At 44.5% G+C, this 17092-nt stretch overlaps 2 protein-coding genes across 4 annotated transcripts in view; one reads left to right on the top strand and one right to left on the bottom strand.

The window, feature by feature from the left end:
• Nucleotides 1–15046, bottom strand: part of rhbdf1a (rhomboid 5 homolog 1a (Drosophila)) — a 48273-nt gene extending 33227 nt beyond the window's left edge. The window contains exon 1 of one of the 3 annotated variants that reach the window (XM_061846789.1): nucleotides 14943–15046. The gene's annotated coding sequence lies outside the window, so the exon portion shown is untranslated. Of the gene's footprint in view, nucleotides 1–7582; nucleotides 7761–14942 lie in introns of those variants that run through there. The other 2 variants (XM_061846786.1, XM_061846790.1) reach the window with 2 other exon arrangements.
• mpg (N-methylpurine DNA glycosylase) lies at nucleotides 13165–16752 on the top strand. The gene is made up of 3 exons (XM_061846793.1): nucleotides 13165–13530; nucleotides 14975–15179; nucleotides 16301–16752. The coding sequence occupies exons 1-3, from the start codon at nucleotides 13300–13302 to the stop codon at nucleotides 16717–16719; spliced, it is 855 nt and encodes a 284-aa protein (XP_061702777.1). The 5' UTR covers nucleotides 13165–13299; the 3' UTR covers nucleotides 16720–16752.
• Nucleotides 16753–17092: the final 340 nt, after the last annotated feature.

Below are 17092 nucleotides of genomic sequence, written 5' to 3' on the forward strand. Positions count from 1 at the left end.
AAGTTACGCTGGCGTAACGGAGGCTTGTGTGAACCCCGTAACGCGAGCCCGCGTCAAAGGGATTTCAGCCACGTACGGCATGTGCAGTTGCAACATGGCCTACATTTATATTTCTGTCCCAAGGTGTCAGGTAAAAGGCAGCTAATAAAGCTAATCTACAGCCCACACGCCCTCGCCGCTCGGCTGTCAAAGTTGAAGGAGTCGTCGCCTCCTTCTGGGGAAAAAAAAAACACAAAGCCTTCCCACAAGCCCGAAACCGAGCTGTGCCCCGAGGTTAAACGACTGCAGACGTCAACCCTGTCAGTTCGCCGGCACCCAAAACTCCCGGCGGCCCAACCACCGTAATGACATGCCTTCCTCTCCGCAAACGTTAGCTTAAAAAGGACACATTCCGGAAAATTGACTTGTCTTGTGTCCGAATAGCGGGGTCAACGGCGTGCCTGCTCGCAACCGAGTCAATCGTTTTCCGCCCATTTCTGAAAATGCATAAAATGTCTCCTTAAAAATCAAATAAGCGATCACGGCAAAGTTAGCTAGGAACTGCCCGCGGAGCGCAAGCTGCAGGTGGTAGAGGTGGACCTGAAAATAGCCACGCTTCGGCCCGCATTACATCACAGCCACTGTCGCGGCTGCCGTCACCGCCGCTGCCGCCGCCGCCGCCGCCGCCGCCGCCGCCTGTGAGTCACAAACCCGCGAGAGGGACACTTGGGCCGAGCCAAGTGTAATTCCGGGAAGAGCCGGTGGCAGCCGTAGAATGCTAATGCGCACTGGCTTCAAAAGGAAAAGGAAAAGCCTCTCCGTGCAATTAAAAGAGGCGAGGACAAGGCAAAAAGCATCTGTTTACATTCCTCATTGAGTAGCACACACGCAGCGGTCGCACGCTATTGTTCCGCCAATTTGTTCCAAACTTTGGCAGGATCCGGACCGACGCCGCGAGTGACACAATTCCGATTTTTTTGCTTTCAAGTGGTACAGCGTAAAGAAACCAACGCACGGAATTGGACGTCGTCCGATCAGAATCAGGGATCTTCCAGATAAATGGGGATGAAAATTTTATCAATTAAGGGTGGAAAATTAAAAAAAAGAAATGTTCAACTATGACTCAGTCGCTAGCTTTTACAAACACACAATTTTCTTGATAAAAACATACTGTCAAAATATTTTTATTTAACGTAAACAGGGCAGCACGGTGGGCTCAGCTGGTAAAGTGTTGGCCTCACACTTCTGAGGACCCAAGGTTCGATCCCGGCCCCGCTTGCGTGGGTTTTTCCGGGCACTCCGGTTTCCTCGCGCCTCCCAAAAACATGCAACATTAACTGGACACTCTAAATTGCCGCTAGGTGTGATTGTGAGTGCGGCTGTTTGTCTCTATGTGCCCTGCGATTGGGTGGCGACCACTTCAGGGTGTACCCAGCCTGTTGCCCGTTGACAGCTGAGATAGGCTCCAGCACTCCCCGCGGCCCTCATGAGGATAAGCGGCAAAAGAAAATAGATGGATCTAAACAGATGATAATAGAATAAAAAAAGTTTGCACCCTAATTATGCTCCTTCTGGTGTGCATTGCTTGACCACCAGGGGCAGTATAATACAGACAGAAAACAGCAAAGATGAGTTTCACAACTATGTAACTCAGTAAGCCGCAGTGTTATACGGAATCATATGGTAATAAAAAGAATACAGTGGACCTTGACACTTGCTGCCCAGTAAATATAAATAAACACTTTAAAAAAAAAAAAGGATTAATCTGATCTAGAGGGAAAACATTCATCAATGTGTTGAAAATATGATACAATAGAGGCGTGTCCATCATTTCATAAGAAAAATAATTGCTGAGTGTAGTCAGAGGAGAAATTTGGTTGTTATTCCCCTTTAAATAAGTGGGCGGTGGGGTGGGATGGGGGTGGCAGTATAGGTCAATTAAATGTTATGTAATGTTATGATTTACATTTATCTACGTATTATTGTTTACTTCCTGGTGTTGAGTTATTTTCACGCTTTGTTTCGTGCCAGGCATCAGTGTAAACACGGTTCCAAGAAGCACAAATATCTTATATGACATAATCATGGAAATAGAAGAGGGAAAAATAAATGAAGAGTTCCATCACAAATAGTCATTAAATCACAATTTGGCACTTGGACCTTCAGCACACGCTGATAATTCGCTCGCTTGCGATGAAGGCAGCGTAAAAAGCTGTGGAGACGTGGGAAAAGCAGTAGTAGGCGGCAGAACAAGTTGGTGCACATGTCTGACTTCTCCGCACGCGCGCGCATTTGCGAATTGTGACATCACAAAAACGACAATGAGAAGAACTCGCGCACGCGACTCACAATTGCAATCGAGTCTCAGTTGGGAATATGAATGAAATGTGCAGTGATCGAAAATGTGCGAAGAGATATTTGAACGCTCATGAAAGCATCGGAATGGAATAGTTTGGCATTCAAATAGCGGCTTCAAAACTGTGTTGATTCTATACACGGTACGGGCATTTCTGTTGTTGCCAAGGCAATCCCGGATGATTTATGTAATGCCCACACCCCGCCACTCAAAAAAAATTATTATTGGTGGAACAGCCAGTATCCACGTTAGTGTAGATGCTACTATTAATATGGCACTAAAATGTGCAGGCAATTTTGTGATTTTTATCACAAAAACAAAGCGAGCTGACTTGAGTGGTCTAAAAAAATAAAATAAAATAAAGACATTTAAATCCATCCACCCATCCATTTTCTTTACCGCTTATCCTCACGACGGTCGCTCGCGGGGAGTGCTGGAGCCTATCCCAGCTGTCAACGGGCAGGAGGCGGGGAACACCCCGAACTGGTCGCCAAATTCCAGAAGTGTGCATAAAATTGGTAGCCTGGAGTTTCTTCCAACAACTCTAAGTGGCACCTACAGTATACATATTTTGAGTAGTGAATGTATGGATGAATACCACGGGAAAAACAAACCGGGAACGCGGTCTAAGCTTATTTTTGATGCACGTGTAGCACACATGCGACGGTTCTGATCCAGAACCGGCAATCACACAACTGTTTCTGGAGAAGGACCTCCAAGAGCTAATTCCCGGAATCCCATTTGCAATAATGACGACTGCGTCATATCGCGACCTGCGCGCCAAAGCCCGACAATTCCGGCGAGTCGTCATCTTGAAGACATTAGGTCGCCTATCAGCATGCACCGAGGTGGATCTTCTTGAGCAACAAAATCACTTTCGGATGTGGTCCGCAGTGCCACGTAACGACGTGCACTGCCGAAAGTCAAGAACGTTAAGCGGTGGATAAAGATCATGGATGGATGTTGCCGGGGTTTTTTTTTGCGTGTGTGTACACGTGTAACTGTGAGTGCATTTTCAAATGGTGACATGCAGACAATTACCGTAATTTCCCAGAGTATAATGCGTCTTGAAGTATAATGCGCACCACCAAAGTTGACCTAATTTTTTTTTTTAAAACAACCAGGAAAACGCTTCTACCAATGTACAATACGCACCACCAATTTGGTGCGATCCATATACTCAGAATATTAGCAATTATCTGTATTTCTATTTTGCTAGGTTTTTACTTTTGTTTGTACTCGTATTACTTTTCCAAAAAATTCAGTGTACAACAATCATTAATAATAATAATAATAATTTTTGTGCATGTACTGATGCAACCGTAATATATATCTTGGAGGGAGAGAGGAGGTCAGAGTTCAGTTTGGTGGCGCACGTTACTATAATGAATATAATTGTGTAACATGAGATATCGAATATGATATCGAAAAATATATGTATACCTTTTTTAACCGCTCTATGTACCTGTGTACGACTATACAGTGTGACTATATTTTTTTCATTTTTCATCCATACCTAAATATAATGTGCTATTGACTTTTTGAAAATATTTTTGAAAAAAAATTGCAAATTATTTTTGAGAAATTACGGTACGCTCTTGTGTTGAGAAAAGACATATGGTGGGACATATTTCGGTCATGCATTCATTTATTTTGGGGGGTAAAATATGCACTTTAATACAAAATACATTACACTGTACAAGTAATAGTGTCTCCATTATAGATTATTGGATAATCTAGAAAATACAGTATTTACAGTACATTTAAATATACTGCATAAATTTGCTGCACTGCTGTCTCAATAGTTCCAGCCAGTAAATATAATGCGCTCTACTGACTTTTTGAAAATATTTTTGGAAAAAATTGCGCATTATTTTTAAAATTATTATTATTATTTTAATTTTTTTTTTTTTTTTTTTAATGTGCACCAAAGCGAACTCAACCAGATTATTACATCATGTCAAGAAATGTGAAAAAAACCTCGCCAAGACCGGCAGATTACATTTAGTAGGGGTTGAACTCGCTAGTCGACCAATCTGAAATTAATCATTTCGCTTAAAGTCGATTAATCCCCAATCAGGGGTTTTGGCAACAACCAATTGCGCTTCTCTGAAATCAACAGCTGGCGGGTTCACCCGGCCGACTAGCTGCGGTACTTCAAGTGTGTTGCAATATTTTGACAACCCAAAAAATGTAACACAGGCTCACCAGCAAAATATGCAAGTTTATCCTCAGATATAACAACGGCACCAGAAAATGACTCTTCGACTCTCATAGTCAGTCGAGAGTCAGCCGTCATCCCACAAACAAACGCACGCTTGCAAACCTTGTCCACCAACAACCTACCGTCAAGTCAATCATCCAATCACAATCACAGAAATTATCTCATAAAACTTATCCAACAAGCCACGTAACATAACTTCAGATTTGCTACAACACATTGCTCAAGAAAATCTCCTCCTTCTGTCCCTTAAAATAAAAATACTATTCATACTGTACATACTGCACTGTGCCGAGTTCAGACTTTGCAGTTGCTTTACACGAACTCGCCGTCGAATTCTAAAGGTTCCGACAATCTGCGAGGATGTGAAGGTATCGGACTGTGATTGGATGAACATGTTGGTGGGCGTGGCCTGTGCAACCGAGAATTGCGGCGAGAGAAAATGCGCCAGCTTGTGATGACTGGAAGAAAAAAAAAATGGCGCCATTGATGACCCAAAGTCACCTTCGCGTCAAATACAAAAAACAATAAAACAGAATAAACTGAAGCAGACCAGACGTTCAAAGAGAAAAGCAGAATATGGTTGGTACTGACAAAAAGAAGCCCTTTTTTGTACATAAATCTGGGATAATTGCTACTTTGAAATACCCTTCAAAGCTTATACAATGGAAATGAAAACATCTGTGTACTGTGACAAAGCCAACTGAACCGGACCAGACACCGGGGATAGACAGACAGACAGACTAGTTGGTACCAAACAACAAGCTTCTTTTCGCACATGAATCCCACAAAATTGCCGCCTCACGGTAACAAATCTTACTCAAGCGTCCGACGGAGCACCGCGAACCGAACCAGACCAGGCATTCGACCTTCAGGTTGGGAGCAAAAGAGAAGCCGCTTTCACGCAGAAATCGGGCAAAGTTGCCGCATTACAGCAATAACCCGGCATTTAAAACAAAACGTCCAACTTTGGCTAGTAAGGAAGTGAAGAAACGGGTCCGAGGTGTCTGGTGTTCTATGTGACAGAAGAGTCTACGCTAGGATGAAGGGCAAAGTCCATAAAACGGCGGTGAGGTCGGCCATGATGAACGGATTAGAGACGGCGGCACTGAAGAGACAACAGGAAGCAGAACTGGAGGTGGCAGAAATGACACTATTGAGGTTCTCGCTCGGAGTGAGCAGGTTGGATAGGATTAGAAATGCACGCAATCAGAAAATTAGGCACCTGACGGAGAAAATACTTGGAAGACGGCAACAAGTGACCATTCCGTAACACTCTTGTTTGGACACAACAGTAACACGAACAAAAACCAAAACTTTTTGTACGGTACAAAACGCTTCTGACAGAAACAATCGTGTTCCGCACCAAAGTGAACTGAACCAGCCCACACTGTACGTGGTGAAAATTGTCGGCTGAACTTGGCGTGACGGACGGCGTGCCAAGCAGCCATGCGGGCGCGACTCGCAAGCTAGAACCCCGGAACAAAACAACAACACCCACATTCCAGGCAGTCAACATAAGGCCCGGACGCCCCGCCATCAACGTAGACCCCACCTCCCTCCCCCCCGACCTCAAGCGCAGCGGTCCAGGACTCGCTCGGCTTTATCGGTGGGGTTACATCATGCCCAGCTATGAGCGCCCACCCCTTCCTGCGTGTGATAAGGTTTCAGCCCCATGTGCTCCTGTGTCACGTCTGCCAAAATAACTCAGCAGTTTCTAATAAACGGCGGCCGCGAGGGAGGGGGGCCGTTTGGGCTGGGGGGCGTGACCCACCTGGAAGCATAATTCGAAAAAAACGAAGCAGGGATAAAAAAAAAAAAAAAAAAGTTTTCAGGCGGGTCGGCAATCTGGGAAGCACATGGCCGCTTTTTCTTCACATGCCAGCCGGCGGTTTTTGCGGCGTGAGCGATCGTCAGGTGGGCCGCGGGAAATGATCCGAGGTCACGTCACCGGTCCAAACATTTACCCGCAAAATAATCTTAATTGACCCGGCTATCCATTTTTTCTGTTTTGAGACGGATAGATGCATTTTTTTTTTTAAATTTCCTCTGCTAAAAAAAAATTCTATAGAACATTTCTAAAGAATTTCTAAAGAACTGTAGAACTTTAGGACCCAAGTCTCATAGAAATTCTATTGTTCTGTAGAAATTTTATAGAAAATAAAAGCCAAAGTTCTGTAGAAGAAGTTGTTCTGTGCAAATTCAATAGAAAATCTTTAGCCAGGGTCCCGCATGTAAATAAAGGCGCAGGTGTCAAAGTCAAAGCCCGGGGCCCAGATCCGGGCCGCCACATGATTTTATGTGGCCCATGAAAGCCAACACAGTGTCAGCTTCCGTGATTCTTGTGGATATCTGTACCAAAATCTCTAATCGCCATACGTCATAAATGATAACGTCGAGATGTTACAAGGATTTTTGTGTTGCCAAAAACATCGCCAGTAGCTGAAAAACGAACCACCCCCGATTTCTGATTTCAAAACTAGTTCACGAATTTCCCGTGTAAATACGACGAGGCAATTCAATATTACGGTTCGAGGCAATCTAATGTAACGGCCCTCTGAGGGGAAACCGTACTACGGTGTGGCCCTTGACAAAAAATGAGTTTGACATTAAAAGGATGATGAGGAAGATGAAGAAGGAGGAAGGTGATGGTGGAGTGGGAGGGAAAGGACGACGACGATGATGATGATGGCGTGACTTCACCCCGTGATGATTATTCAGCAGCATTCCTCATTCCTTTACACAACATTCCCCTCATCTCCCCCCCCCCCCCAAGAAAAAAGTTCCAAAACTGACTCATCATGAAATAACACTTTTCCAACACGAAGTAAAACAAAATAATCATAAGTCAATTAAAGCAACTACTTCCACTGTGGAAAAAGTCCACACATCCCACACCGGAGAAATAAATAAACAAACCATCGGGCTGGAAGAGGCTGAGGAGGAGCAGGAGGAGACTCGCTCCTCTTCCGCGACCTTCCGCACGCGTGAGCACCAGCGACGGCGGAACGGTAGCCGCGACTCACCCTTCAAAAACGGCGGCACGGGTGCGCTCCGGCGGCGGGGGAATAAATCTGGTTTCCGCGTTCTCCCTCGGGACTTGTCACATCATCCTGACAAGTACTCGCAGGAAACGAACGCTTCTTCTCGGTGGCGTATGCGACCCCCCCCCACCACCACCACCACCGAGCACCACCAGGCTCCTTCCTTCCTTCCTTCCTTCCTCCTCCGGCTTCGCCACCAAATCCTTCCCCGAGCGCCGCCTTGCCAAAATCCGGCCGCGTTTCTCAACCGCACCGGCGTTCCTGGAGGAAGGAACCCGGCCGTCCGCGTCTCAGCTCCCCACCGACGGACACAGGCTTCCCACACTGCTCCATGCGTCGACCCGGGCCCAAGTTTTTCTCGAGCCGGGTTTGAGCGCGTGAGCCCCGCCCTGGGCTCGGAGACCGTCTGTGGGGAAGGGCGGGGGGGGGGGGGGGGGGGGGGCGAGCCTTCGATTAGCGGCAGCCAATGGGCGCGTGAGCGGGGAGGCGCTCCCTCCCCCCTCCCTCCCTCCCTCCCTCCCTCCGTCCCTCTGCGTTCTCCACGCCGGTGACTAAGCGACGTCCTCATCCGGAGTGGACGCCACCGAAACTGGCTTCCGTCCCACTGACACGGGTGACGAACCGCAACGCCGCTCTCACCCAGCTCCAGTGGAGCAATAATACTTACAAAAATAAATAAATACTGAATGCTGAGACACGTTTCCACTGGGATCGTACTGCAAACAAATATATATATATATAAAATACAAGAACATTTGGGTGAAAATTGACATTTGAATGTTGACGCAATGTTTGTTAGAATAAGAAATATATATATATATATATATAATTTATAATATAAATAATATATATATTTAAATTTTATATATATATATATAAAATCTATATATTTATATATATATAATTTATTTCTTATTCTAACTCGAACATTGTGTCAACATTCAAATGTCAATTTCAACATTCAACATTCAAATGTCAATTTTCACCCAAATTTGCGTTTGTGATGATTTTTTTTAATCTGCTAATGTCGAAGAGAATCAAACAAAATTTAAAACGTTGACCTCTTGGATTTTGTGTTCATACTACATATTTTGTCCTATTTTTTTTTTTTTTTTTTGCAACCGCCAAAGAGTCACATTGAACGTGTTCGTATGACCTGATAGAAGAATATTATTTCAACGATCTTTTGAAAAATTATCCCTCTCTGGCCCCACCTTGTGCCCATAATGCCTTAAAATGACAGGAGGAGCCCATCATATGCTGTTTATGCAGAAGGCGCGACCCGATATATCAATGTCAATCATTTTCTCGTGAATGGACGCCACAATCAGTCTGCCGCACATTCGCAAATCAGCAGCCTCTCGTTGATTGTTTTTTTTTTTGAGCGGATTATTGAATTTGCAGAAGCAAACAAAATGAAAAGAAGGAAATAGAATGGTCACGAGACAAATCATGCATATAGAAATATAATTGTGATTTCCTGCATTGGACGGCTAATTCACTGGGATTGGTGCGTAAAGCTGGACTTATAAGCAAATTGCCAAAAAAAAAAAAAATATATATATATATATATATGCCGCATGGTCTGTCTGCAATCAAGAATGCATCCTGGAATCATATATTCAAAAGAAAATATTATTTGCCAGTAACATCTGATCATAGCTTATATTTTGTAGCCTGAACCAACTTGACAGATGGCGGAGAAAACAAACACACTGCCGAACTTCTCCCCGACTTGTGAATAATGATGCGCGATGACGAATGGAGGGTGGACAACTTTTTTCACACCCTCTGCGGCCCATGCAAAATTTATGAACAAATATGACCCGGCGATGTCAACTACAATACATCATGATGACAGTTTATCGGTCGGACGTTTTGCGGCATTTTACGTCAGTTACGCTGATCCTGCCCAAAGTCCAACAACAGGGGCAATTTAGAGTGTCCAATTAATGTGTCATGTTTTTGGGATGTGGGAGGAAACCGGAGTGGCCACCCGGAGAAAACCCACACAGGCATGAGGGGAACATACAAATTCCACACAGGGAGGGCCGGTGCGACGGTCTGAGCGCTCCCCCCGTGCTGAAAAGTGTCCTTGTGATTAATGCCCATGCGTTACTATCAGGGGAACTCTGAGTACGTAGCCGACGCATACTGGGAAATCCCCCGGTCTCATTGCTCCGCTTCTTCTACAAAGAGGGAGCTAACATACGTTATATCCTAACCAGAAAAAAGTTGATAAAAAAAGATATACACATATATGTACGTTCGCTGTGTTCGTCTTTCTGAGACGTCCACAGCGGACATGAACACTCTGCGACGGCACACGTTGCAGCGTGGATGGGGATGTTTCAGACTGGCCGGAAGTTTACAAAATATACGTTACTCACAAAGAGACTTTCCCGCACAAGGAGCGCTCAGACCGTCGCACCGGCTAAGGAAAATAGATGGATGGATGTTTACTTGGACATCGTGTACAATTATACTCAGCTATTATTGTTATGCATGAAAAATTCCCTTTCCCCCACAAATATTAGAATAAAAATGGAGCATTTTCAACAAATGTATCCATCTACGTGGCTAACGTTAACCTAAATGTGAGGATATCCGACGAAATGAGCCACTAAGTGCCGCACATCTACCACGGGGGTTCCATTAATTAGACTTGACCGGACAATCGACTTCACATGCGCTGAGCCACGTAAGGCGCGTTGACTGCCCGCGAGTCCGCGTTTGATAAAAAGCATGAAGGCGGTGGGGCAAATTAACGGCCACCGAGGTAAAAGCTGCACTTAGGAAGCGACTCGGGAACCTTAAGCGGCACTCAAGGCCCGCCTGGAGCCTCACCTATCATACGCTGAGAAACGGGCTTGAGCGTCGGGGTAGAGCGGCACATAAAGAAAACGAGAATTAAGAGACGTTTTTCCTCTTTCCTCTGACCGAGCACCAAAGTGGAAGAGAGATCACGTCTTGGAGGAGCACAGAGCGAATTTTCGGTCATCGCATGCTTCAATGAGTGTCCATGTTTGGAAAAAAACAAAACAAAAATCAAAGAGGACACCAAATGACAGTTTTGGACAGGCCTGGAAAACAATAAAAAAAAATGCTCCCTGACTATGGTCAAACATTTGAAAGCTTTATCCATCCATCCATTTTCTTTGCCGCTTATCCCCACGAGGGTCGCGGGGAGTGCTGGAGCCTATCTCAGCTGTCAACGGGCAGGAGGCGGGGTACACCCTGAACTGGTCGCCACCTGATCGCAGGGCACATCGAGACAAACGATAAACAGTCGCACTCACAATCACACCTATGGACAATTTAGAGTGTTGGATTAATGTTGCATGTTTTTGGGATGTGGGAGGGAACCGGAGTGCCCGGAGAAAACTCACGCAGGCACGGGGAGAACATGCAAACTCCACACAGGCGGGGCCGGGATTGAACCCGGGGTCCTCAGAACTGTGAGGCCAACGTTTTACCAGCTTTTCCACCGTGCGGCGTGAAACCTTTATGACAAAGTAAATAGTTCCCCGCGGACGTAGATATTTCGTACGAAGTCTTCCCAAAGGAGTGGACCCCATTCAAGGTGCAAAAAGAAGGTTTTTTTTCTCACCCTCTTTTGCTTCGTGTCGGTGTCAAGGACGTGGGCTAAAAACATTTTCAAAACATGGCAGTTTGACCCCAATGAGAGGCAGACCACCTGCGCATCGCACGCCACACCTTCGCAGGCCATTAGCGATCCGCATGAATCATTAATCGCACGCCATGAATCATTAAAAGCATCAAACGCTGAGTCCTCACGGTAACGGACTTCATACGTTGGCGTTGAAACCGGGTAGAGTCCGGGTGCCTTGCCAGACATTTTTCTTTTCCAAAAGCATCTCTGAGATGACGCAAAGCGCAACTCGGTTGCGATCACGACGACGAGCCCGGCTCGGACTTCACTCCGCGGGCGATCGGAGGCTGCCGAGAGGCGCAAAGCAAACAGCCGCCTCGGAAAAAAGTCAACAATCCACGCGAGGCGCCGCTCGACTGGACGCGGTCAGCACATTTCTATCTGGCTGCCACGCTGCAGGCTCAAAAAAAAAAGAAAAAAAAAAGGCACTTTTATTGCCCGGAATAAAATGGGTTGTTGTTTTTGGTCCATTTTTTTTAAATCATGGAGAATGCAAAAAAAAAAAAAAAAAAAACAACAACAACACCTGAAATCTGAAATAATGATGATCTCTTCTTGTCAATTTACTCGCAAATTCACTGCGCGTGTTCTATCTGTGGTTTGAATAGCACCAGAGAGATCCACGGGTCAACTGGACCTTCTTCCATCTCGTGGAAAAATATTTAATAATCCCCCTGTCACTATTGAGCTCGTGCACCCACGTCAGCAAAGTCACGTGACTGGGCGGAAATGCCGGTCAAACAAAGCGTTGCTCAATGCTAAGTCGGTTGGAGACGACGCGAAAATCCCCCTCGTAGCACGACGCCCAGAGTTTTGTCCGATTAAACATTTAGAGACAGTCAGCATAGAGGACCCATATTTAATGCCGATAAAAAATTGCTCGTCTTGGACAACCGGATCTACGCATGGATCTGGTGAGGAAGTCGAGATTTACACGGAAGAGTTTGAAAGCGGAGAAAAGTCCGGTCGCGTGCAAATACTTCGTCGCTGGATCGGTTCTCAATCAAGAATAAATCCCACATAGTGATGGAGCCGCTCGGATTTTTTCAACAACAAATACCAATATTTCAATAAATGACCCCTGCTTTTACACAAACTCGCATTCATTAACTATGATTGGGGAAAAATAACTGTGACAGAATTTTTTTTTAAAAAAATATGCATTGTTCTCAAATGAGTCCAATGCGTATTCAAAAAAAGAAAATAAACCGCTGGATAGACTTCAGCCCCCGTACACGGAAGCGTCTTGAAGCCACACGTTAACCTACGTAAATCTCTGTATGACCGACGGTTCATTTTCTTTTTTAAATGCACATTGGAGAACAATGCATATTTACAAAAAGAAAAAAAAACATCTCTCGGGGAGAGGTTTACCGAAGTTTAACGTGTGGCCGACACACGCTTCCGTGTACGTCCTGTCGTTTTTTTTTTTTTTTTTTTTTTTTTTTTTTAAAGCATTGTTCTAAAATAATAATAAATACTTCTTGGGAATTCAAGATTGACAAGAATCATTCATACCTGAAATTACGCGATCGCTACACAGGCATGTGCATATTTTGGTTGGGCACCAGCCATCACGTTTAATTGCCGAAATCCATCGATCTGTTCCCGTCTTTTCAGCTAGTATTCTATAGAATAATCTCTTTGAATATCTGTCTCATCTGTTGTAACAACCGACAGCACAACAAGTCTCGGGCATTGTGAATATTCTGCTCCGGTTCAACGTCCCCCACACTATCGAGCAGCTCTTTTTGACCGGCAATATGGCGCCGTGAAAATGATGACGTCAGGTGCACGAGCTCTATAACGTCGTCGCCCTAAAAACACGACCAAAGATCACTTTCACTTTATTGGTAGTGCACAACCGGTGAAATGGTGCGCGGTCCCTTTAAGAGCAAACCGTTTTTGTCATACTTCCTGTATGTACTTCCGGGTTTGAACCACCTCGTTCAATTATCCTTAATCGTAACAGATCAGCAGGGAAATAACGCTTTACTTTTCCCCAAACAAGGAAAATGTCACGTCTATGCGACGCACAATGACAGAGAATAAAAGAAAAGTGCCGTCGCGGAAAGCAAATCAACGCGCGAGTGAAGGCGAGCTTGCCGTTGAGCCCAAACAACGGAAGCAGGACGAGCGGACGGCGGTGCTAAGCGTTTGTTTCGGTGGCGGTCGCAATGCTGAGCCCAGCAGGAGACTCGGGGAGGATTTCTTCACACAACCTTGCGTCGCTTTGGCCAAAGCTTTCCTCGGCAAGGTAACTTCGGTGTCACCTGCTGGCTGGAACTATCGAGACAGCGGTGCAGCATTTTTAAATGTGCTGTAATTTTTTTCTACACTATTCGACAATCTATAATGAAGACCATTACATGTACAGTATAATGGGTTTCGTATTAAAGTGCATATTTACCTCCTAAAATAAATGAATGCATGACCGAAATATATCCCAACGTATGTCTTTTGATTCACCATAAAAGCGTACTGTAATTTCTCAAAAATAATGCGCAAAAATATTTTCAAAAACCCAATAGAGCGCATTATATATAGGTATGGGAAAAAAAATTAAAAATACAGTGTACACTGTATAGTCGTATACAGGTACATAGAGCGGTTAAAAAAGGTATACATATAAATTTCATTATCATATTAGATCTCATGTTATGCATTTATATTTATTATGGTAATGTGCGCCACCAAACTGAACTCTGACCTCCTCTCGCCCTCCAAGATATATATTACCGTTGCATCAGTACATGCACAAAAATTATTAATAATGATTGTTGTACATGTAATTTTTGGGAAAAGTGATACAAGTACAAACAATAAAAGTAAAAACCTAGCAAAATAGAAATACAGATAATTGCTAATATTCCGAGTATAAATTAAAAATACAATCACACTGTATAGTCGTATACAGGTACATCAAGTGGTAAAAAAAAGGTATGCATTTAAATTTCGATATCATATTCAATGTCTCATGTTACACAGTTATAGTTATTACAGTAATGTATGCCACCAACCTGAACTCTGACCTCCTCTTTCCCTCCAAGATATATAATACAGCTGCATCAGTGCATGCACAAAGATTGTTATTATTATTAATGATTGTTGTACAGACGATTTTTTGAAAACCAATACAAATACAAAGAATAAAAGTGCAAACCTTGCAAAATAGAATTACAGATAATTGCTAATATTTTGAGCATATGGATTAGCACCAAATTGGTGGTGGGTATTGTACATTGGTAGAAGGGTTTACCTAATTCTTTTTTTTTTTTTAGGTCAACTTTGGTGGTGCACATTATACTTCAGGACGCGTTATACTTGAGAAATTACGGTAATTGGGTCGTAACTTCTGCAAAGTACCACATGAAATTTGGGATCTCAAGCACATGTTGAAATCTCTGACACCATAAATTGTGCATCAGAGTTTTTATTCCACCGCACAACAAAATCACATTGTGAATATTACCATATAATTTAAGGATAATGTTGCAATGTCAGACTAAACCAGAAGGGTTTTTTCCTTCATAATATTTTGGATATAATTGGATCGCATTACATTGTTCCAGTTGTGCCTAATGAGATGTTAAGAGTAGAAATTTGTCACTTTATTTTTTTTTTAATTTAATGTTTCGGCTCAGAATAGATACAAAGAATTTCACCTACTTGTGCCGTCTCTGCTGCGTCCTCGTTTTCAGGTGCTGGTGCGGCGGCGCGAGGACGGCACGGAGCTGAGAGGCCGCGTGGTGGAGACCGAAGCCTACCTGGGCGGGGAGGACGAGGCGTCGCACTCGGCGGGTGGCAAGCGCACGGAGAGGAACGCGGCCATGTTCATGAAGCCCGGCACCATTTACGTGTACCCCATCTACGGCGTGTACCTCTGCATGAACGTGTCCAGTGAAGGTCGCTGTAAAGCTTCCATATACGGTGAACCGCCGCTATTTGTGCTGGATCGGGACCTGCCCTGAGTCATGAAAATCTGTGAGTAATTGAGGGCCCCCAGGCTAAAAAAAAAAAAAAAAAAATCTGCTGTGGCAAAATAGCCGTTAGCATTTTGTTGAACTGAACGGAGGAGTTTCAATTTGTCAGGCCACAGCTTTGGCTAATACGAAAAAGTGCATTACCGACACCTTGTGGTGCAGAGATGCAATTACAAACCTTTTGTGGAGGGCGCCAGTCACGGATTTCAACCACGCAAATAGTTGGGGTTCACTTCAGTACCTTTGGGAATAGAGCGGTCCTTCCTGTATAAAAGACAAAATAGTATGAATAAGAGTGAAGTTGAATTTATGAAATTCCTTTGCCAAAATTATTCTTAGATCGTATCCCAGCAGTATCCCAGTTTTCGGGATGTGGGTGGAAACGGGAGTGGCCGGAGAAAATCCACGCATGCACGGGGAGCACATGCAAACTCCACACATGTGGAGCCGGGATCAAACCCGTGTCCTCAGAACTGTGAGCCCAACGCTTTACCAGCTCATCCACTGTGCCGCCGGGCCGCAATGAGCACATTTTTAATTTCAATTAATTATGACTGAATCAATCAAAAGGAACTAATATTGACTCAGTTGCTGCTTTGGTCCGTAACATTTTACAAAATGAGCAAAAAACGTTGCTCATCATTTTCCAAATTAAAATAAGACGTTTGTAAATGCAGTATTTTGATTACGTACTTCCATGTAGGACTACAGCAATCTCAGAATATTTACTGTTGAGAAACTCCATTTCTGAGGATTATGACAATTTTAAGTCCATTAATCTCAAAATAGTTACACGTTAGATAAATCCATTCATTGTCGGACCTTTATGTATTTTTGTCCACTTTATAATTCCTGTGGCATTTTCACCATAGTTATGTTTAATTGGCGTTAGGATTACGAAGGGAAAAAACTCCTCGGCTTCCAGAAGCAAAAAAAAAAAAAAAAAAAATCCCTTGATGTAACGTGTTGTACGGTAAAGGCCAAGCGGAAGGAGACGGAGTGGAGCCGTCAGTCCTAACGTACGGTCTCGTGTCTCTCACGTAGGCGATGGCGCCGCCGTGCTGCTGCGCTCGCTGGAGCCGCTGCAGGGCCACGCCGTCATGAGGCAGCTGAGGGCCGCCAGACGCAAAGACGGGGCCCGGGCCCTCAAGGACAAGGAGCTCTGCAACGGCCCCTCGAAACTGTGCCAGGCCCTGGACGTCCCGCGCCACTTCGACCGGCGGGACCTGGCGTCCGACCCGGAGGTGTGGCTAGAGGACGCGGATGTCGCCGCCCGCGAAGGGATCGTGGTGGAGGCGCCGCGTGTCGGCGTCGAGTCCCACGGGGAGTGGGCCAAGAAGCCGCTGCGCTTTTATATCCGTGGGAACGCCTGCGTTAGCGTGCTGGATAAAGCGGCGGAAAGACGAGAGAATCCGTCCAACCTACGCTGTCAAACTTTATGTAACCGTACACAAAAGGATTAAAGTACTGAGACGCAGATGCTGAATCAATTCATTCAATTTTTCTGGTGAGGGTCACTTTAAACCTGAATTTCCAACCTTTGAGCTTGCTCTATTACATCCTGGTAAAAAATAATTAAAAAAAACATTAATTTCACAAAGTATTATATATCTATTTCAATCAATCTGCTCCCAAATTGACATAGTGTGAGGAAAAAAGGGCCTGTTTAGTTGCACATAAAGCCTTTTTCAGTTGTATAAACGGCAACCACGGATCTAAAAAAAAATAAATGTATGGCTGATTGGCCACCGAAACTGAAGTCGCCATCCGCCATCTTGATACTCCCAAAACAACCATGCCGACCTGTGCAGCGACAGCGTTAATCGCCAGTTTTGT

Source organism: Syngnathoides biaculeatus, chromosome 16, assembly GCF_019802595.1.
Source record: "Syngnathoides biaculeatus isolate LvHL_M chromosome 16, ASM1980259v1, whole genome shotgun sequence".
NCBI lineage: Eukaryota > Metazoa > Chordata > Actinopteri > Syngnathiformes > Syngnathidae > Syngnathoides > Syngnathoides biaculeatus.

Excerpts from the sequence above, each read along its gene's own strand:
- mpg (XM_061846793.1), top strand. The coding sequence starts at position 13,300 with ATGCGACGCACAATGACAGAGAATAAAAGAAAAGTGCCGTCGCGGAAA. Across the intron at positions 13,531-14,974 it reads CCAAAGCTTTCCTCGGCAAG|GTGCTGGTGCGGCGGCGCGA; the intron begins GTAACTTCGGTG and ends CCTCGTTTTCAG. Across the intron at positions 15,180-16,300 it reads CATGAACGTGTCCAGTGAAG|GCGATGGCGCCGCCGTGCTG; the intron begins GTCGCTGTAAAG and ends TCTCTCACGTAG.